At 39.4% G+C, this 22,218-nt stretch overlaps 1 protein-coding gene across 1 annotated transcript in view; it reads left to right on the forward strand.

Moving 5' to 3' along the window:
* The window catches only part of ITGA9 (integrin subunit alpha 9), a 216,000-nt gene extending 194,317 nt beyond the window's left edge, over positions 1–21,683 (forward strand). The window contains exons 27-28 of the mRNA XM_062493750.1: positions 1,833–1,952; positions 21,516–21,683. Coding sequence (XP_062349734.1) covers positions 1,833–1,952; positions 21,516–21,614 — 219 coding nt within the window. The 3' untranslated portion in view covers positions 21,615–21,683. The remainder of the gene's footprint in view (positions 1–1,832; positions 1,953–21,515) is intronic.
* Positions 21,684–22,218: the final 535 nt, after the last annotated feature.

Genomic DNA, 22,218 nt, shown 5'->3' on the forward strand with positions numbered 1-22,218 from the left:
AATTCTATGTGACTATAACCCCTGGATTTTCACCTTCTTTTAACAGTTAATTTTTTAAAAAACCTAATTTAACACTTCATATCTACAAAATGTTTTTGGAAGTTTTAAGCAATGATGGTGGAAGTAGTTCATGAAGGAGGGAGAAATACTAGCTACTTTGTCTTGCAAAACAATTAATTACCTTTAAAAAAATCCCTGTTGTCTCTCTGCATTTGCTGGATATTAAATTGCAAAATTTAACATAGAAACAGCCCTCACTGAGGAGAGATGTTCATGAGTTTTCCACTGAGAAACTAGTTTTGATTGAAATAAGAGACTTAAAATTCACATAGTGTATATGAATAATGTAATTTGCTCCCATTGTCTTCTTGAGACAGATGGTGGGAAGGCTTTGTTTTCTGTATTTCCCTGCCATACATGCAATAGAGAAAGAGAGAACAGCTCCCAGTATTTCCAGAAGAGCCTGTGACTGCGTGTGTCCTTGCCTCTCACACAATGTGTCTTGTACGGCACAGCAGGGAAGATTTGTATTTCATAGTGATGTATGAGTTGTCCAGGTTTTTTTGGGGTGGTGGTGGGGGGGAAAGTAGTTTAAAAGCAGTCTTGGTTTAAAAGACAAATGTCTGCCAAGGAAGGTGGAAACCTTCCTGGAATGCAGAGATGACTCCTCCCTCCAAATTATTGTGACTTCAAAATATTTTGGGGCTTCCAGGCAAGGATATGGGAAAAGGAATAACAGTTCTTTACTAGAACATATGTATGTAACAAGACAGAACAAACAACAACAATAACGATGATTAAAAACACCCCAGTAACAGACTTTTCCCACCCCTTAAGCTGTTTCCCCTTTGGTGTAGCTACAAATTCAGCAGGGGGTGATGGTGACTCAGGTGAGGCAGAGAAGGTTCAGTACCTCCCTTGTGACATCAGGGCACATTCTGATACAACAGTGGGACCTCCCTGGTGGTGATACCAGCCGCTCATGTGAGAGGGGGGGAAAGGAAAAGGAAAATTACATGGACTGCACTTGTTCCTCTCAGTGCTGGCAGCTGGCGAAGTCTCAGTCAATGGGGCAGCCAGGACTCTCCCTCTCTCTTGCAAGCAAGGGGCTTACAAGCAGGTGGCATGCAGAGTTGAAACCACTGTGCAGGAGAGGTCCTAGGTGGAAATAAACCCTCACTGCTGTCTCTGCTCCCAGCTGGGAAATGAATACTCCCACCCAGCTAAGAACTCCAAAGCCCTATTACCCTCCCAACAAATATTTCAAAGTTATATCAGGGTGCTTGGCTATTCCTTTTGTTTCTTCATCGCTGTCTATTTACCTAGAAAGCCACCCCCAGCATGTCCCTGACAAAAAAATGGGACAAAATTCACTTGAGAAAACCTAACCCACAGAAGCTCATCATGAATATTTCATGTGAAGCATCAGGGGGTTTGGCTGGGCCAGAACATGATGAGTAAGACAAGCCATGCAAGATGTCATGCCAGTCCTTGCCAATCCAAGGGATGGATTTTTTCATGCTAAACTTTGTGCACATTTGATGGCCTGGTACCTGAACAAGCTCAGTGTTGGGGGGTGGCAGAGTTAGTTTTATGCTGGACAGGAGGCTGATATTCTTTGGATCCAACACATGACTACTCAAAATCCACTTAAAAGCTTTAAATCCTTTGGGAAAAATTGATGGAGAGCACTAAATTAAAGCTGCATTCCTTATTTGTTTGACAGATGAAATACAATCAGTGAGACCACCATACGATGTGTTTAATAAGATAAGTACAAGAGAAAATCCATCTTGCAATTCTAATAAGATCTTTTTCTATTTCCTTTGTAGGTGGTCTTTGAGGCTTTGCACAATCTGGAGCCTCGTGGGTATGTTGTTGGATGGATCATTGCCATCAGTTTGTTGGTGGGAATTCTCATCTTCCTATTGCTGGCTGTGCTCTTATGGAAGGTAAGGTAACAGATGCAACATAAAACCAAAGCTAATCCCAGGGAAAAAAGCTTAAATTTATCCTTGTATTTAACCTCCATTTTCTTTAGGAACTGAATAATTGTCTAGTTCATTACAGAAGTCTTTAGTCAGCAGAACCAATTTAATATACAAGCTTTTGTGAGAGGCATAGGGGTACTAATGACATAGAGAAGAAGTGAAAAAGTGGGGGTTATTAAAAGCTGAAATCTCTGATAGCCATTTCAGGAGAAGGGAAGGTGTCTCTTAGAAAGCTACTGTTATATTACACTTAGATACTTTGCATTTCTGTGTTTTTATGATGACTGAGGTTCACTGATTTAAACAGTTTCCTGAAAATCAGGTCAACTTTGCTGACCAGCAAAGAGATTGGGTGCATGTCTAGCAAAAACTAGTTGGTAACTATTTTCCAAGAGATAGATGTCCTTGGGAGAGGAGTATCCAATTTTTCAGATCCCTCAGACAAAGAATTTCAGGTCAGTAAAATGCCTTACCAGAGCAAGAAGCATCTCAACCTGTTAAAAGACAGCCTTCACGCCGTCTCTGATAAAGTGCAATTCTTTTACCCAAGCAGTATTACAGGGTAAAATTGGGCTGATGCTAACACTTGCCAGCAGCCATCTGGTGTGGTAAATTTGAAGGGTAAGGAACTTCAAGTGTTTTCATTTTTCAGTTCCCTGTTACCAGTCTATAAATTTAAAAGACCACAGTCAAGGTCACGGACTGCCTTTGAGAGAAGTAAATCTCAAATGCACACATGGGAACAAGTCCAGCATTATTTTGCTTCCCATGGCAGAAATCCAGGAGCCTGACTTTCACTGTTAGGCAGTATGTGTGCTGCAGGCTCTGCTAGCCAACTGTGCTGGGACAAGAGGCCACAGCCCCAACATGCTGGTCACATTGCTTCATAGATCGTGAAGCTATGAAATGGATTTAGAAACCTAAAACTGGCCATGCAATTCTTATTTTAAATTATAGAGATGTTTGAATAGTTGGGTTATAGATTATATACTGCATCATATAATATATGAATTTTATATGGGTTATAGATTTGAATTACTTTTATAATCAGTTTTGAAGATTTTTAAGTACTTACTGGCCAGGTTCATTTGGAAAACAACGTCTGACCACACTCTAGAATATCTCATAACTTCTCTTTCTATGGCATTTGGGAAATACTTCTGTTTTCTCTGTCAGAAATAGTAAAAGGGGAAAAAAAAGTTTGTGCAATTAAGATGGAAGAATAACCATGAAAATGGAAAAACGTGAAATTGGAAGAAGTCCAGTGTTTATGTCTCAATGACACACAGTTTTGATAAAGGATATATTGCTGCTGATACCTATATGACTGATTTAATATTGCTCATTTCCTGCCATAAAAAGGCATGAGATGAACTGTTTGAAAATTTGCAAGATAAGAGAAATATCACCCTGTGAGTCTTCAGGTAAAACTTGCACAAGTTCAATTCTTGGTCTCCAATAGAGTTAATACAGTCCTTTGCTTCCTGGGTTAATCTTGATACTTTGAGCTTTTTAATATTTTATAGGGATCATTCAGTGCATGTGAAAAACCTGCCATTTTGTTGCATGAAGGCTTTGAGAGAAATTCCAAGTAACAGCAGCAAATAGCTATAACTAGGATTATAAAGCTGTTTTTGCATGCATATATGTCGAGGCAAAGGAAGTTGAGGTGCCTTGCCCATAGTCGGAGGTGATAGCTGGCCTTTGCCAGATGAACTCCAGTGCTTCATCCACAGATTTACATGATTACTAAAGGATCCAATAATTTGGTTTTTTTAGAGAAAAATTATTAAAACTGTGTAGCTGCTAGCATCAGCCAGTATTTTTTTTATCATAGTTTGATACATAAATATATATATATATAAATAATGCTTTGCACTCACTAGTTAGTCTATTTATTAAAATGATGGCAATATTAAAGTTGATATAAAACTGACATGGGAAAGTTGCAGTCCTACAGAGGAATCTTAGTTGTCTGATTGTAAATAATTTTTAGACAAATCTGGCCAAGTAGATCCTACAGTCATTCCTAAATTTCATGTGGGAAGAAGCAAAAAAAAATCCTGACTTTATATTAGAATTTAGTTTTTAAATGTGGAATGAAATAACAGATTTTAATTACATAGAGATTTGGATATCTTAGAACTGCCAGTGAGAACAAGGATTTGCCTGAGTTTCAGGACTAGATTATAAAATAAATTATATTTTTATTAAGAAATTAATTATAGCTAAACTGTGGTGCTGGAAGGCAGCTGTTTACACACAGAAAAAAGAGCAGGAGCTGGACCAAACTCTTTGTAACAGAACTGAGCTCTGGCAGCAGTGCAGAGTGTGCTGGCAGTGCCCATGTCTCAGCCCTACGTGGAAAACACGCTCTTGCTGTGTACACAGCTATACCACAATGGACAAACCCTGAAACGTGCTGATATTCTGCAAATGGAGTAAACAGTTCCTTAAAGCTGCAGAAGAGTACTGGAATACACGTAAATATTTTTCATTACACACTGCTAGAATTGATAGCATTACCAGGAGTGAGATCTAAGGGACATTCCAGCACAAAATTCTATTTTAAATCAGACTAAGTTTAGTGTGCATCATACTAAGATGAGGATGGTAATTATTTCATTATTTGTAGATCTAAAATTGCACAGTTTTGGGGGTTCTTGTCACTGGAAGTGATGTTAAATGATTGGCTGTTTCACTTCAAATAAAAGTTTACTTATTCATGTGCAAGATCACAGCTATGTTTATACACACGAAAAGCTTTTTAGTATGAGCTTGATCAGGTTTTGAGTGGCTTTGCTTCTCTATTTATTTTCATACCTCATGTAGATGTTGTTCTTTGCCTGGTTTAAGTGCATACAGGTTCAGAGGGGCTGAGCAGCTTTCCCTTGACTTCCACAAGATGCCATGCATAAGGCAGAGTGGCAGGGATTGTCCCAGTTTAGCCTATTTTGTTGGGCAGCCCAACTTGTTGCTTTTTCTGTCTTGTTCATCTACTCTGGACAACATTGTGCAGGCATCTGTGGGGACATGCTCTCATACTTGGCAGATTCTCTGCAGCATAGCTCGTTCTCCACACTTGTGCCTCACCTGTGGTCTCCTGTTTGCAGGTGGAGCAGGAGGAGCTCTCATGCTGCTGCCCACAGCAACGCATTTTGCTTTTTTTATGTGGAGATTGGCCTATACCCCTTTGGTGGCCTCCAGATGCTTGTGGAAAGTGGAGCAGGAGAGGAGATTGCCTTTCTTCAGGCCAGCTACCCTCCTGCTAGACAAGCCTGTAGTTTCACTAGCACTGGCAACAATATAGGAGGGAGAGGCAGTGATGGCTGGGTTATTTGGCAAGTGCTGTCCCAGACACGTTTCCCTCAGGTGTTAGGACTGCAGCAATGTGTCAGGACAAAGTGTATAGTGTAGGAATACACAAAGGAATAGTGTATTTATGCACAGGTAGACCAGGTATACACCATGCAAATGCAAAGCTGAAGCATGATATAACACAATAAATATTCTATTAACAATAGTAGTGCTTTACAGTGTTTTGGATTGAAATTCCTACATTTGAACTGGCTTGAGTTGTGAAGTGAATTATTTAATCCATATAATTTTAGATTAAGTGCACAGAAAAAACAAAATATTATCAAAGAGGGAATGTGTAAGTGAGCACAAGGCTGGACGTTTGGGCAGTGATCCATGGAGCCAGTTGTGGAATTGATTTTCAAAACAAGGACTTTATATTAATTTATGTTCACTGCAGCAACATTATTTTGTTTCTCTGTGGTATGTTTAATACAGGAGATGGACTTTTATCAAAACTTATTTATCTTGACGTTAACCATGTCTCTGAGCTGAGCCTGTTCCTGTGGTATCCAAGCTCTGACTTGTCTAAAATTAGGTTTCTAGCACTGCTTTCTGGATTTCTGGGTCAAAGAATTGATCTCTAAGTGTCCCTTGTGTAATGAGAATTGCTTCTTTGTGGATTTTTGAGAGGATTGTAGAGAGGAAGACAAGAATAACACCCACATACGTTGTTTTTTGACTAGTCAGAGAGGGTTTGTGCTCTTCAGTGTGTGCTACACAGTACATTTTTTACCTTTGCCTTAAAATGAGAATTTGAAGACTTTTTTTCAGATTTTAGGAGAAATAACTTGTGACTGCACAAGTGTCTTTGAAAGAACACTTGTATCCCCCTACACAGAGTAGTTGCCGTTGCCTCATATATTGTTTCAGCATTCAGAAGATATCTGAATCTAACCAAGGCCAAAGCTAACTTGAAATTCATTTATGTAGTAAAACCAAAAAAGTTTCCCCCTTTTTGGAAGGAGATGCTTTCTCTTACTTAGGGCCTCAAACATTAAGTCTTTTTAAATGGGGCAAAACATAGAGCTCCTCATGTTCCAGTGAAAGAAAAAAAAAAAAACAAAAAAACTCCTAAACTCTGTACCTAATCTTTGTCAGTGGTTGCTCTGTATTCTGTGTTACAAGCCCCAAACCATTTTCTCTCCTTTTCATTTACAGCTCAGGTGGCAGTGTCTAGCTACTGTTTCCTGAGTAGTCATCACACCAACCCTCTTTCCCGGTGGCCAGGTTTTGGAGTAGTTGCTCTGCAATGAAATGAAAGTGATTTAAAAAAAAAAAAAAAATCACAAAAGCCCACCAACACAGTTTCCCCCGAGGTGCACAGGGAAATACAGTTATTATTATTACTATTATTATTATTACTATGACTATTATTGTACAGTTACACAAAACCTCTTTGGATTTCAGTGCAGGGGAGTAGAGTGGCTATTATGCATACATACATACACATATGCACACACACACACCCCTATATATTCATAGTCATAAAATCAAGGTTGAAAAAGACCTCCAAGATCATTGAGTCCAACCTTTAACCAATTGCCACCTTGTCAACTAAATCAATGGCACCAAGTGCCACATCCAGTCATTTCTTGAACACTACCAGAGACAGTGACTCTACTGCTTCCCTGGGCACCCTATTCCAATGCTTAACCACCGTTCTAGTGAAGAACTTCTTCCTCATGTCCAACTGGAACCTCCCCTGGCACAGCTTGAGGTAATTTCCTCTTGTCCTGTCACTAGTTGCCTAAGAGAAGTAGCTGACTCCGCCCTTGCTGCAGCCTATGTTCAGATAGTAGTAGAGATCACTAAGGTCTCCTCTGACCCTTCTTTTTTTCCAGGCTGAACAACCCTAGCTCCATCAGCTACTCGTTGTATGATTTATTCCATATACCCTTCATCAGTTTTATTGTCCCTGCTCATGACTTGTGCCAGCATCTCAATGTCTTTCTTGAAGTCAATGGCTCAAAACTGGACACAGTACTTGAGGCACAGCCTCACCAGTGCTGAGTACAGGGGGATAATCACTGTCCTGGTCCTGCTGGCCACACTGTTGCTGATACAGGCCAGGATGTCATTTGCCTTCATGGCCACCTGGGCACACACTGCTGGCTTACGTTCAGTAAGCCGTTGACCAGAACCCCCAGGTCCTTTTCCACCAGGCAGTTTTCCAGTCACTCTGTCCCCATCCTGCAGTGATACATGGGGTTGTTGTGACCAAAGTATACGTTTATATATATGTACATATATGTACACACACATATGCATATACTTTCTATCTCTATCTCTCCCCCTACTCTGTGTATATATAGAATCTTTCCAATAGGAGTATATATCAATTTTTAAAAAGTCCCCCAGCTGGGTGTAATAGCTCTATATCTTAAAATGTTGTTTTTAGAGGTGGGGACAGAAAAACCTATTGAAACTGAGTGGCATTTCATATCTGTGGTGAAAGTTGTTATGTCTGTTCCAGGTTCACATGTTTTTCCTTTCTGTACATATAATTCCAAGAATAAAATATTATGTACAATGGTAAAGCCAAAAATAAAGAATCATAATTGTTCAGATAAACAAGGCAGTCAGATCAACTTGTTGCGAAAGCACTTACTAGGCACTACTGGTGGGAATGGTGTATTTCACAGCTGTGCTTGTTTGAAAGCAAATTAGCAGAGGAATTAAGTCCGCACAAATATTTTGTGAGGCATTCCAAATCAGTCCTACAATTTACTAGGAAAATTACAATAGAGGCAGTAGCACAGAAATACTGTCTTAAACAGAATACAACCTGGTACCCTGTTGGTCAGGGTGGTGGTAGCAGTCCAATTAAATGATGACTGCAGTACAGCTGGAGTGAGTGATGGATGTCGTCTTGTCAAAGTGGTGATCCTGTAGAAAAGGTCTGGTCCTTCTCTGGAGATCCAGTGGTGATTTTCGAGAGCTCCTGTCCTCTGGGAATTCAGTGGTGATCCTTTTGTGGTATTCCAAGCCACTGATTATATCCAGGAATGCTTGGTTCCTCCCCCAGGGCAGGGTATCTCACAATGGGATGATGTAATTCTGAGTCATGCTGAGAGACCTTGAGGGCCCATTAGCGGAGATGGACCCCTCCGGGTGGCTCCTGCTTCCCTGAGGGGGTTACCAGGGCTGAGTCATGGAGGAGATAAAGAACACTACTCCACCCATTTTAACAGGTTATGTGAATGGTAGTAGAATACCTACTTTTCCTTACATCTTACACTGTAACCCGGGAGAACAGATCACAAAGGTCTTCCCTGAAGAGATGTAGATGGATGTGCCAGTTACCTCCGAACTTAAGAAGTCTATATTCTAATTTCTTTCTTTTTTTTTTTCTTTTTCATCATCTCTCCTTTATTTAGAGACATGTCAATGCTATATTTTCAAACTTACTTCTAAGTTCCTGCCCTCCTTTTTCCTTTAATTTTTCAGGTTGTCTCATTCACAAAAATACAATCCCTGTGTGTAGCAACCTAATACCTGTCCTGTCTGTCCAAAAAAACTGCAAAAAGTGACTTTGTTTGGGTTCTCTGAAGTTCCTCTTTCTGTAGTCCTCGATGTACTGCATTCTCTACAGTTTTGTGATAAGCTTTCCAATTTTATTGCTTTTGTTACCCTTTTATCTAGTTGCTTTAAGCAAGTTGTTACTTGCTATCTCACATATAGGCTTCTCAGGATACTATTTTTTTCAATACAGACTCCAGGTTCAGTAGACCTAGAATACGTTTTTATCAATATTATCCTGTTACAAATATTAAAAATGCAGTCAGGTGATAATTAACTTCTATGGTTCAAGACCAAGCCTGTATTACCTCCCAAGCATGGATAGATCTTAATTTTGTAGAGTATCTAGGAAACCTTGAAGAGGAAATGGGATGATGGGAGTGGTTGGCTGTCTGTACAAATAATGAAGTTTTCTACAGGCAGAAGTTGAGTGGATCATTTTAAGTCTGCTTGTTTTCTTAAAGAACAATCAAACTTGCTTTATTGTTTCCTTTTCCTGAACCAAAGCAAGCACCACAGAATTTTTGTAGAACCTTGGCTTTCTAAGACCAAAAGCGTTTGTATTCTTGTAACAGTGACTCAGACTTCAGGTTTTCAAGAGCTGATCACTCCCATGATTGGCTGTGCTTTTTGAATTCTGATTGGATGTTGCAGAAAGATTAAGTTTGGTCATCTTTTATTTGTTCTTGCACAAGTAAATGGTTAATGCTGCTGTTACAGCTAAAACATTGCCATCACCACTGAGCTTGCTGGCTGTCATGTAATATTTGTTCACTACCCTCAAGAGAAAGATTAGCAACATTTCAGTGGTGGTATGAGTCCAGTACTTGTAAAATGCCTTTGTTATCTTTCTTGATAAAATGAGCTGTGCAAATGTGCAACAATAATGTTGTGACTGAATGCTCTCTGTGGTCTCAGTGTCCTCCAAATGAGAGCTGTGCATGCTAACATACAAGTGCAATCCACTCCTAAGAAAGAGGGAGGGTTGTAGTTCAGAATGTGTTTCAGAAAAGATGAAAGATAGCTGTCATTTTCAGGAGTCTAAACCAGAAAAAGAATGCATGTACACCGAAAAATTGCAAATAAGTACCTAAGGTTCCAAGATTTCCCACTACCAGAACACAATATGTGTATTATTGGAAGTCATTAGCATCTCTCAGACCCAAGTGCCAATAACAGAGCAAATGTGATTTGCCTAGTCTCAGTTCTGTCTTTAGGCTTGGTGTTACAATGGGAAATGCTGAATTATAACTTACACCAGCCATAGCCATTTTCTTTAGGTTTGGCTAGCCCGTAAGGGTGACTTATTCTGACAGTTGTGAACTTTCATTCAAATATTTTTGATAGATCAAATATATTAAAATATGATTGTAAAGCTACTTTTTATTGATTACAGAAATGGTCTTTAATATTTAGTCTTTGGTTTTCAAACAAATCAAAAATATTTCAGTAATGTTTCTTTATTTTCTTTGGAGAAGAAATAAAAAATGTAAGATTGAGATATATTTTAAAATAATTATGTTTACAGAAATGATATCTTTAGTTACCGTCCTATTCCCTGTTGAGATTTTAGAAGACAGTTTTATCTGGACATATCTGCAGTAGACATTGTGTTCTTTCTCAGTTTTGAGAGCAGTAATCAGAGATGAACTTTTGTTGATGGCTGTGTTCATTCTACAACTTTTTTAAAAACAAACTATATGGTGAAATTTTTCAATAGGGAAAAAATTTTAAGCTATTTGAAAGTGTTTGTAAGTTTAAATGTTGGCCAATTCTCTTTTTAATTACACTTATGAGTATACTGGTAGCATCTGTCTTGCAAGATACTGTACACAGTTACTGTCCTGCAAGATGCAATAAGTTTGTGCTTTCATTAAAGTCAGGTTACCTCAGCAGGTTAACCTCTGGTTAACTCAGGTTAACTCAGCGTTGAAAGATCTTTACAAAGTCCAGTCACTGGAAGTCTGTTAATTTTTGAAGTGCTGTAAAGACTAAGTCCTTAACAAAAGATATTATGTATGCATAAATGAATCAAAGCTGATATGAATAAGTCTTGTCTGATTTAACCTAGATGGTGCCTACATGGTAAAGTTATTCCAAGGGTAAATAGCAGAACTAATAGCTCTATTCACCACATTCCTAAGTAGCTCCATTGAAGACAACTGAACAGCTCCTGGGAGAAAAGTTGCACAAGAATTGGTTAGAGGAGCAAATTGTTGATGAATGGGCTGACCCTCTGGCATCAGTGACAATGGCAAAGCATGTTGTACTAAAATAACCCAATGTATTAAATTAGATTGTCTGTACTGGTGTCCCTTCTGGGTGCAATTAACTTTTTTGCATACCTACATGCATCTTTTCCATGCATGCTGCTAGTCTGAATTATGCATCTACTTTGAGGTACCTAGCCTTAGCAACAGGTTTTTTGATATTTGACCTTTCAGATAGGTATAGAGCATTTGGTTAAAATAATAGTTTATTTAATGGTCCCTTTAGGTAAGTTTCTTAATTGTGAATGGTCTTATCAAAAAAAGAGTTTTATCTTATTATTTGAACATTACAAAGTAAATGCCTACTAAAATTTGTGCTTAAAAACTATCTTGTCTTAGTACTACAGCATGTGAAATGAATTTACTTTTAATAGTTATGAAAGACTACAGATCTTCTCCCAATGTACCAGCAGTAATATCTCAAGAAAGCTTAGCCACATTAGATGAAAATAAGTAAAAGTTAAGGGCTATTTTCTGTACCATAGCAATGTCTAAGAGTTGCAATGCATTGGGATCAGATAAAGATGGTAGGTAGCTAAACAAAATGTTTGCAGAGGAGAACTTACCTTTGAGCAAGCTGCTGAACTTAACTCTGTCTCAGTTCCCGGGCTGTGTAAGTATCTATGTCATTGTGTATGTTTGCAAAGTGTATATTATATGTGTGTTTTGTATATTATATGTGTGTACAGCCACTTGTGGAATGGCAGTGTTTGAATCACGTCATTTTCTTGTGCTTGTTTCATTGAGCAAATGAGGACCTATATTACAAGAAAGTTGAGGGATTTGCCTCTCAAAAAATCAATGAAAGACTGAATAATCAAAGCCAGACCTCCTGAATCTTCATGAGCTTACTTAAGTTACACTATCATCCTTCCTCCAAAATGCACATTTTCTCCTTTAACTATAGACAAGACACATGGGAAAGCTGATACAAATATCTGTTTGTGACCCCTTTGTACTGTGGCAAGCATCATTTATTGGGAGAAAGGACACACTGCATCTTCTTGAAACTGATGGCTTGCCAGAATCATTCAGGCCTATGCAAACCCAAGTGCAAAGCATTTTTACCTGTCTTCTTGGTGAGATGCACATAATAGCCAGTGATTGATCTCTACATGGTGAAATACTCCAAGCTTCTAATCTCAACAGCACTGCTTTGCAGATGTTGGACGTGTTATTCCTCTGCTGACTGGTGGCATCTTAATGGGGTGAGGTTTCTGGCCCTGCTTTGACCCATGATTAGCTGCATATTTTTCTAGCTGTGATACTGTTTATGTGAAGGGAAAAGTGCCCAAGTAGCACACACCAGAAAAAGGTGAGATGTGTAAGTTAGTTATGAATGACTTGGGACATCCACCTAGATTAGCAATGTGGCAGTAAAAGATTAATTATGTAAATACAGATTATTCATCACGTATGACTGGACACTGCTTATATTAGATGAAGAGATTGTGTACCAGAGGAAAGCCAGCTTGTGACTAAGGCACTGACCCCCAAGTATGTTGTCAAAGCTTAGTTTCCTGAGAGATTTTTTTGGTGGTTCTTATGTTTTACTTATTATCCCTTTGTTAGTACTTACTTTGCCCTCTTTGCATTTTACACATTGATTTGTACTGTGGTCAGTAACCTTGTCAATAGAGTAATACTGATAAAAAATCAGTACTTGTGTGCAGTTTAACACCCAGCCTGCACTAGAGAAATTTAATTAAAAACTAAGAAGTGGCAAAACTTTCTGATATAGTTTTGAATTCTGTTTGAATATTGTTCACAAACCTCTGTTCCTAACTCAGTTATAGTCTTGAAACACTACTGTAATTAAGACATAATGGTTTTTTTACAGTGGTATGTGACTGTTACAATTTTTTTCTTGTTTCCTAACTACTTATATTAAGTAAGGGGTAAAAGATTTTTAAAAATGCAAAACATAATCATTCTTCTGTAATCCACATTTCAAGCTATTTCTCTTTGTATTTGATTGGGAGAATCAACCTTGTTGGGCATGATAAAAACACTTTAGAAATTTACCTAACAGTGTATAAAATAAAAGCAGAGATACTGCTTGCCCTCTGATCAGCTTTGTTTTTTTTCCCAACTGCAAATTAAGTTTTATTTTGTAATCTCATCAGTCTTCAAACATATTTATTATTCACATCCTAGAGAGATAGCCACAGGCCCATACTTCAAAATGTGTTGTAAGTAAGTGCTTATACTTCTGGAGTTTAGGAAAATGTAAGATCTAGTAATTCAGCCTTTGGATATGCAGAAAGTAGCAGCAAAAAAGAACCCAGACAAGATAATTCATTGTGATGATAATTCAACAGTTTGAAATAATTTTTGACTGAAGTTTTCCATTTTTGCAGGTGCTTGAAGAATGCTATTGTATTGGAGTGTTTTTAAATATGATTTATCTGGGATCGAAGGGATTTAAATCTGGCATGGCAGTTAAAGGGAGTTGTGTATGGTAAAGACTTTAAATACCCATGTTTGAATAGAAGACTTGACAATGCTGTCACATGGCAAGAAATAACTTCGCAATAATAGGTGTAATTTCCCATCTCAGACTAATACAGTTTTTGTGATGCTTTATGATTCAATATTGCCAGAAACATGCTTTCTGCTCAGTATATACTGTAGATGGCAGTAAGGTTATGCTACAAAAGGGTACATGGGCTGGAATAACTAAATTAAAGATGTCTTTAAAAACCTATGGATAGTTTCAGGTTTTGAAGTGACAAACAATAACCAGTCCTTTCTGGAGCTGCTTGAAGAAGTATTAGATCTGCTATAAGTAGGTGGTTTGGATTCAAAACCTGAAACCATCCATTTTACATGCATCCTTTAATTTAGTTACTCTAGCCCATCTATCCTTTTCTCATTTCCTGCACTGTCTTTAGTGGACGATGCCTACTCTTCCCTTATAACCCTTCAGCTTTCCATAGTCTCTCTATGCCTCCTGTAAATACACTCTCCTGCTGCTTTTCTTCCCATGAGTGCCTTCCCCAGGCAGAGGTTACTGTTCAGAGCTTTCCCTGGGTGGGGAATGTGTGAACTCACAGACTGCCTGATGGGGTCACAGTTCTGGAGCTGGGAATTTCTTTGCTCTATACATATAATTGTATGTATGCACACACATGTGTGTCTGTATATATGGAAAGCAAAATTTGGGAGAAATTAACAATATTAGAGACTCATTGCCCATGAAACAAGTGTTAGCAGCCATCGGTCCACTGTAAACACCAATTCTACAAAGGAGATCACAGTGATACTGTGCTTCCTTGCTTGAAATTCAGGACTGAGTCCTGGCAGTGCTTTCCTCAATGGGTTCTCTCAGTTCTCTTAATGGCTTTGCATGAACCACAGAAAAGGGTGTCACTTCAGCCCCAGTGATAAAAGAGCCTGTATATATTCAATTTCACGTTGTATCAACTCTCATGCTTTAGCCCAGTTGTCTGCCCCTTATTACCCATCACTGTATGAAAATTTACACATTCTCTCCAGCTTGCTACAGGTACTTATCAGTCTTCCCCATATGGTAAATACCACTGTCCTTCTTGAATGAAATGAGTTAATTGTAAGAAGCTGGATATGTGGGTTGTGTGGTCTTTTGTGAGACAGTAACTGTGTTGTGATTTCTTCATGGTGATTACAAAAAAAAAAAAAAATCTCTTTCTGGAAGTGGTAGGGATTTTATTACATTAAATGTAAATATATGTCACTGAAGAACCGTGTCACATAACAAAGAACATCCTTGTCTCTCAAGGATGGGAAATGTATCTAATCCCTCACCACTATTTCTGAAAACATTAAAAAAAATCCTTAGGGTTCAGTTTCTCTTTTTGCTTGCACTTAGGTCCTCTACATAATTTTAGAGTATCCACAAAATTTACAGCAAATAAACATAATTCTTCACAGTGGAATCACCTCTAGATGCAGGGCATTATGCTTCATTAATATTTATTAAAGTTTTCAGCTCACTTTTTATCCCTACCAGAAAGTTATATACAACAGCATTCTTTATCCAGAAAAAAGTAGTAAAATACCAAAACCCTCATTACCAACTTTTAAAGACAATTTCTGAAGCAGATGTTCAGAAACAGACATTTTTTAATTAAAATAACAGTGGGAAATAGTTGGGGTTTGTTTGTTTGGCCCTTAAGGAAATGAAAAAGCCTTTCTATAATTTTGATTATAACTTCATAACGAAGTTTTGTTGTGCCAAGGATGTGGTTGCATGAAAGATGAAAACCTTAAGGATTTAAAACCTGTTTTTAAAGCTAGAAATTGAACTTCTCTTGGCAGTTTTCTTTTCTAATGCAAAGAACATGTAGGTTCTGTTACAAAAACTGATAATACAAAAAAACCACCCACATTTTCATAACATCTGCTCCCTGAGCATATGTAAGTAGTAGCAGCAGATTCCTGTGAATAAATAAGTACCCATGATTAATCCAGCTGGAGCAGAACAGAAAAGTAGTAGGCTCTTACACTTTCTTTTTATTATCAATACAATATTTCACTTTCATTTTAGACTGAAAATATAGAGAAACTTCTGCTATTTGCTTGCATTCTCCACTGAGCTGAATTCTTTTGACATCACTGGTGAACTGTCACTGTTATTTTATGATGGTGCAATCTCGAGGATGTCCTCTCAAAATAAATTCTTTGCACTGGTATAGCCTGTGGGTCCAAGTAAAAAAAATATTAGCAATTTTTTTTTTCTGCTAAAGAAAGAATTTGATCTCATTTCTAGACTAAGTTTGAAGAATTGGAAACTAGAGAAACTCCAATTCTCTCTTCCTGAATCCTTTCAAACAGTGTTCTGAAAGAGCCTAGGAAGTGAGAAAATTCAACAGTCACTTCTGTGAACTGATTTTGCAGAACACATCATTCCAAGATGTCTGTCAAGTTCATTTAGTCTGTTACTATGAGTTCCATCTGTCCTAGATGTCTTCCAGGGCAGGAGGACTGGTGTGCTGTTGGGTGGTTGCAAGCTGCATCAGGAGCTCACAACTGGTGTATCTGGAGCAGTCCATATATTTGTTCATGGTGATTATGGCATACAGTGTCAGTGTCATTCAGCAGCCAGTATTATACAATTCAACATTATGGAATGTTCTTACCCAAAAATCAAATCCCCTTGAAGTACATATTGTGTTTCCCTGTCCCTCTGCATTACCCACCATGTGCACCCAGGTTCTTGAGCAAAAATAATCCCATGGATGGCTTTGCCTTTGCCTTAGAGGCAGGACTAACCCAAACTGTCTACTCTAACATATATTCCTCATGTGCACCACGGGCACTTTATCCCCTTCTCTGGTATGTGGAGGCTTTGATGGAGCAGGGCCAACTCAATTAGTAGAGCCTCTAGTGTTAACTAGCTAGGTGGCCTCTGCTAGACATAGACCCCATTGTTTGAAGGTGCCACCACCCATTGTTTTGAATGTGGTTTTTGAACAGTCCATTGTACCATTCAATATTCCCAGAGGCTGGTGCATGAGAAACAATATGATACATCCACTCCATACTGTGCTCTCTGGCCCAGCTGTCTATGGGGCCATTTTTAGAATGAGTCCCATTATCTGACTCAATTCTTTCTGGGGTGTCATGTTACCACAGGATTTGCTTTTCAAATCCCAAGATGATGCTCCTAGCAGTGGCGGGAGGCACAGGATACATCTTCAGCTATCCAGTGGTTGCTTCCATCACTGTAAGAATGCAGGGCTTGCCTTGGTGGGTTTGCAGGAATGTGACACAATCAATCTGCCAGACATTCACATATTTATATTTCGACCATTGTCCTTTATACCACAGAGGGTTTACCCACTTGGCCTGCTTGATTGCAGCGCATGTTTCCCAGTTGTGGAAGATCTGGAAGATAATGTCCATCATTAGGTCCACCCCTTGATCAAGAACACATCTGTATGTTGCATCTTTTCCCTTCCTGATGACCTGAGGTGTCATGAAGTTCCAGCATGTCCTTCACAGCAGCACTCAGAGGTGGAGTGACTTCATCCAGGCCATGATAGCCCACTCTCAGTCTCCCCTCTCCATTGGACTTACACACTGGCCATATGGGGCTATTAAAGGGTGAGTGAATCTTGCTGACCACTCCCTGGCTCTCCACGAATCATCTCATGGATGAGGGTCACAGAGTCCGGTTGGTGCGGTGTTGTTGATGGTGCACTGTTGTGGTAGTGATTGGTGCCTGTTGTTCTTTGACCTTCACCAGTCCCACAGCTGAAGGGTTCTTTGAGAGACCAGGCAAGGTATTCTAATTCAGTTGTCTGATTTCCTCTGCCTCCACAGCAGCTATCCCAAAAAAGCCCAACAATGCCCTCTTGGGTCCATGAAGTGCCCTCTCCTGAGTTAATCTATGCCAAGGACACACGGGGTCTCTGGGCTAATCAGAATGGGGTGATTTTGCCATTCATTCCCAGTCAGGCTCACCTCAGCTTCCAGTCCTGTCAGCTGTTGGGATCCCCCTATCCCCCCAGTAATAGAGATAGATTCTGCCTCTACAGATCTTGATGGCATCAGGGTACACTCTGTGCCAGTGTCAACTAAAGCCTTATACTCCTGTGGGTCTGATGTGCCAGGCCATGGGATCCACACAGTCCAACAGATCTGATTCTCCCTTTCTTCCACATGGCTGGAGGCAGAGCCCCTGTAGTTCTGGTCATGGTAGTCGTTGCTCAGTTCTTGTAAACATGAGCTGGTGGTCCCTTCAAGAGGATCAGAAATAACATTCAGCCCTTCCATTCTGTCTGAAGACTTGCCCACTGGAAACTGGATTATCCTTGAAGAATTTCCTTTGGTACTCATTCTTCCTCTCAGTTCCATGTACCACTGCTGTTAGGACAGAAGTGGGTTTTCCACCCCACTTTCTCATATCCTTTCTGTGGTCATGCAGGTGAGACTGCAGGTTATTTCGTGGTGTGTACCCCTCTCTCAAGCAGAGGGATACATGCTCCCAGTTGCAGAGACTCCATACTGGCAGGGGCAGGGGACATTTTCTTTCTAATTTGCTTGAGTCTTTCAAGTCTGTCCACAGTCTTGTTCAGTCTTTCCACGGCCAGGGCACACATTGATAGGGAGGAAACAGAACTTCATATTGTTGAAGCTGGGTAATCACCTGAAGCAGTGTTTCTTCTTCTTTCATTGACATCAATGCCAAAGGGTTGGTGTACAGTGATGGCACGCTCCATAGAAACTTCTGCCACATGGATTGTGTACACTGCACCTGATCTGGATCTACAGGGGATCCCTATAGATCACCTCCAGCACAGCTAATTCTTCCAAGTCCTGGATACCTTTCTCCGTGGCATTTCCCTTGTCTTGGTGCACTATTAGGTTATCCATGAGAGAATACTGTTCCCTCATGCTTGACAGATGTTGCCTCCAGAGGCTGAGAGTTTCTGTCCTCTTTCCAATCCCCTTGCCAATGCCTACATCCTGGAACAGGGATCCCAATAGCCTGGCTTCACTACCTTCTAGTTTCATATTGCATGTTGGGATATCTCAGCATCAGAACAGCCAGGTCACAAGGAGCTCTCCTGACTGGTGGCTGAAATGTTTTTGCATATCTTGCAGCTCACCTGGGGGTAGGGATCAGGTGATCCTCTCTGGCCCTGCTTCTTCCTCCTGTTGTGAGCACCCTACTCCTCTTCATCCCTAAGTGAACTAAATTTGTCTTGAATTTCTTTACATTGGCACCTTCTACCAGCACATGTTCTTCATTTGTTTCAGCTGCAGTTTGAGTGGCTACAGTGCATGCGGGTCTGTTTTCCTTCTCCTCCCCCTGAGGGTGCACTTTAATACAGGGCATTATTCAATAAATCATAGTCTGGGACTAGCACATTGCAATAAATTGCTCTTCTCTGGAATTGCCATAGCATTCTCTTTGCAAATATTCTGTCACTTTATCAGGGTCCTGTAGCCGTTCAGGGATGAACTCTTGAGTCATTGGAGCAGATAATTTCTGCAGTAACTTGGCTTTTTTCTCGCACCTTCCATGCCTCTCATGACTGTCCACCATAAGGGCAGATCTCTGAAGGATCATGTTAAAAGTCTCTGGTATTTAATTCTTACCATGGTGTGGATTGAACTGAGGAGACCTGCAGACTTAGCAACAGCAACATGCTTTCCTTACCATCCAAAGGGAATTCGAAATTCTCCAAAGCTGTTATAACAGGTCTGAAGAAGGAAAAGAGGGTAAAAAGCTGGGGAAAATCATCCTTACCAACTCCCCTGACAGACTGGGTATGATTTTTACTGACCCCCAAATATTGCACCTGATGTAAGGGTAGGAGAGCAGCACTGAATTCAAACCTCAAATGACTATCATTACATGTTATCATGTGATAAACTGTTATCACACAATCAGCGAGGTAATCCTGATCCTTCTCCCTGCTCTGAAAAAGAGCACTGCAAGGACCACATCAGGAATATATACAGGGTTAAGTACCACAACCACATGCACATATCAAGTAACATTGTAGCCAGTGGCTCTGTACCTAACACAACAAAGGCTTAGTTTAAGTTTGTTTCCAGCCTGCTCTGGGCAGATCTGTCGTTATCATAACCTTTGTGTCCCACTTGGGCACCAAATTAGGCTGTTGTGGTTTAGGACTTGTATTCTCGAATTTAATGTTTTTACTGAAACACTCCAAACTCCCCTGAGGCAGGATGGAGAGGTGAATTGGAGGTACAAAATGTGAAGATCATAATGGATTGTGATAAGAACAATTTACTGGAAATAACAATGAGATAAGAAAACAAACAGTAACAGCAACAGTATTAATAACAAAACAGTAGAAAAGAGTGATTCACATGCAAAATGCTACTGAGCCTGACTGGATTGCAGCCACATTACCTGGACTGCTCCGTCTGGCTCGGAGCCAGCATTACCCCACTGTTCCCTCCACTTTGCTTTCTTGACCCTTTCCCCTGGAAGAGACTCCCTCTCACCTCTGGAAATGATATGAGGTGGTGTAGAATAATCTCCAGGTTAATAATAACCTGGTGTAGAATAATCTCCATGTCCCCTCTGGCTACTGCAGAAATTATCCCTGTCTGGAGCTAGGACAGCAGGTATGTATGTAATGTATACCTGTGCTCCTAGAGGAGTACACTTATCTCTAGATTAATAGCATGTCCCATTTACCAAAAAAGAGGGGCTTGTTAGACTGTGCTACAGCTTCTATGTCCTTAGTACCAAAGGCAAGAGGCAGAGATAAGGATTGATGATAGGATGGTGTGTGCATAGTCTCTGCTGCTGTGAATTGTAATTCGAGGCACAGGCAAGGACTTGAACTTCAGGAAGTTGTGCTGGAGAAGTCCCCTTGACAGATTGAATATGCTGCCTTTTAGACCCCTGGGAATTAAAAATACACTTGAAGAAAATTAAAGTTCTTGAAAACTGAAACTGAGAAGTCCAATATAATGGAATTTTATTGTTTGCAATGACAAAACCACACAAAATATTCCTACACACAGGCAATTTGGGGATAAAAGGTGGTAATAACTGGTTGATAAAAGAAGACTACAGCATGTTTTACACAGCAGGAGTAAAAAAACAAGTTTAGAGGGGTAGGAATTACATAAATATTTTATTATATTGAACAAAATATTTATTCAGTGATCTCAACAGTGCGTTGCTAAGTTTGAGGAGTTATTCTTGAATGCTTACCAAAGTCTGTTATTAAAATAATGTTTGCTTATCTGAGAGACTTAAAGAAACAGAGATATGAAAATTTTTATCCAAGCTGCGATGAAAAACGGTTCTATTTTTTTAAGTACAAGGGTTTAGGAAACAAGAAGATATGCAAGAGTGACTATCAGTGATTATAGTTGGAACTGAGAAATGGGATGTGGGTGACTGTGCTGTATTCCTCTGGTCCTCGTTTTTTGCGACACAGAGTGCTCTTCATAAAACAGTCAGCATTTACTCCAGATCAAAGAGTTACCCTGGTTTTGGGGTCAGCTGCAAATTTAGCATTAGTCTCTATTTTAAACCAAGAAACCTGTACCTGCCTTTGTTTGCTGGTCTGTATTTATTAGAAATGCTTCATGTGCTTTTTTTTTTTTTTTTTTTTTTTTTTTTTTTTTTTTGAGCTCATATTTTATATAAGAGGACTTCTACCTCAGAGTTGTTCATCTATAAGGAGCAGAGTACTTGTGAAGATTTGGAACCCAGTCTCATCTCATTTATATTGATGTAAATAAGGAACTAAGATTTTGGATTGGCACTTGAAGGAATTAGATGCTAATTCCTGGCTAGTTCTTTCTGCATAATGTTATCTGTTGTCATACTGACAAAGTAAGTTTCAATTTAATGATTCGATAACTTACCACTGTCATCTCTTCTGATTTGCAGATGGGCTTCTTCCGCCGGAGGTACAAAGAAATTATTGAGGCTGAAAAGAGCAGAAAGGAGAATGAAGATAGTTGGAACTGGGTCCAGAAAAACCAGTAAACTGCCCATGAGAACAAAACTGCCCAGTCATGTGACATGCACTCGTTAGTCTATAGGTCCTGCTTCGTATCTTCCATATGTGGAAGAAGGAATCTTCTCCAGATTTTTTGGAGACCCCATTGATGCTGTGTCTTTATTACTCCAAAAAGCTAGGGAACATATCCTGAGGCAACCACTGCAGCCATGTCAGGTGACTGGAGCAATTCACACTTCATTTAAGAGTTGAACTTTGGTGACCAAGCTGCAGTGCAAAAGCAATATTTATGAATCCAACTATGTAGTATGCCCTCAGGGGAAGAATTTTACCTAAGAATATTTTTTATAAATACAAGCTTTTTATATTGAGTGTGTCTTTATATTTGTATCAATGTTTTATAATTTCTATTGAATAGCTATATAGTTCACTCAAGCACTGATATCTGGCTAAATCTTTGGAAAGAAATATATATATATATATATATATATAAAAATTCTATTGTACTTTAAACATCAATGCAAGAGAGAAAAGAGAGATTTGCAGATAAAAGTAGCTGAAATCCTCATATGCTTAATTCACAATGCTTGGTAATATCACATATAGATCATTTAATAGAAATAAGCCAGA

The sequence above is a fragment of the Cinclus cinclus genome, chromosome 1 (assembly GCF_963662255.1).
Source record: "Cinclus cinclus chromosome 1, bCinCin1.1, whole genome shotgun sequence".
In the NCBI taxonomy this organism is placed as follows: Eukaryota; Metazoa; Chordata; class Aves; order Passeriformes; family Cinclidae; genus Cinclus; species Cinclus cinclus.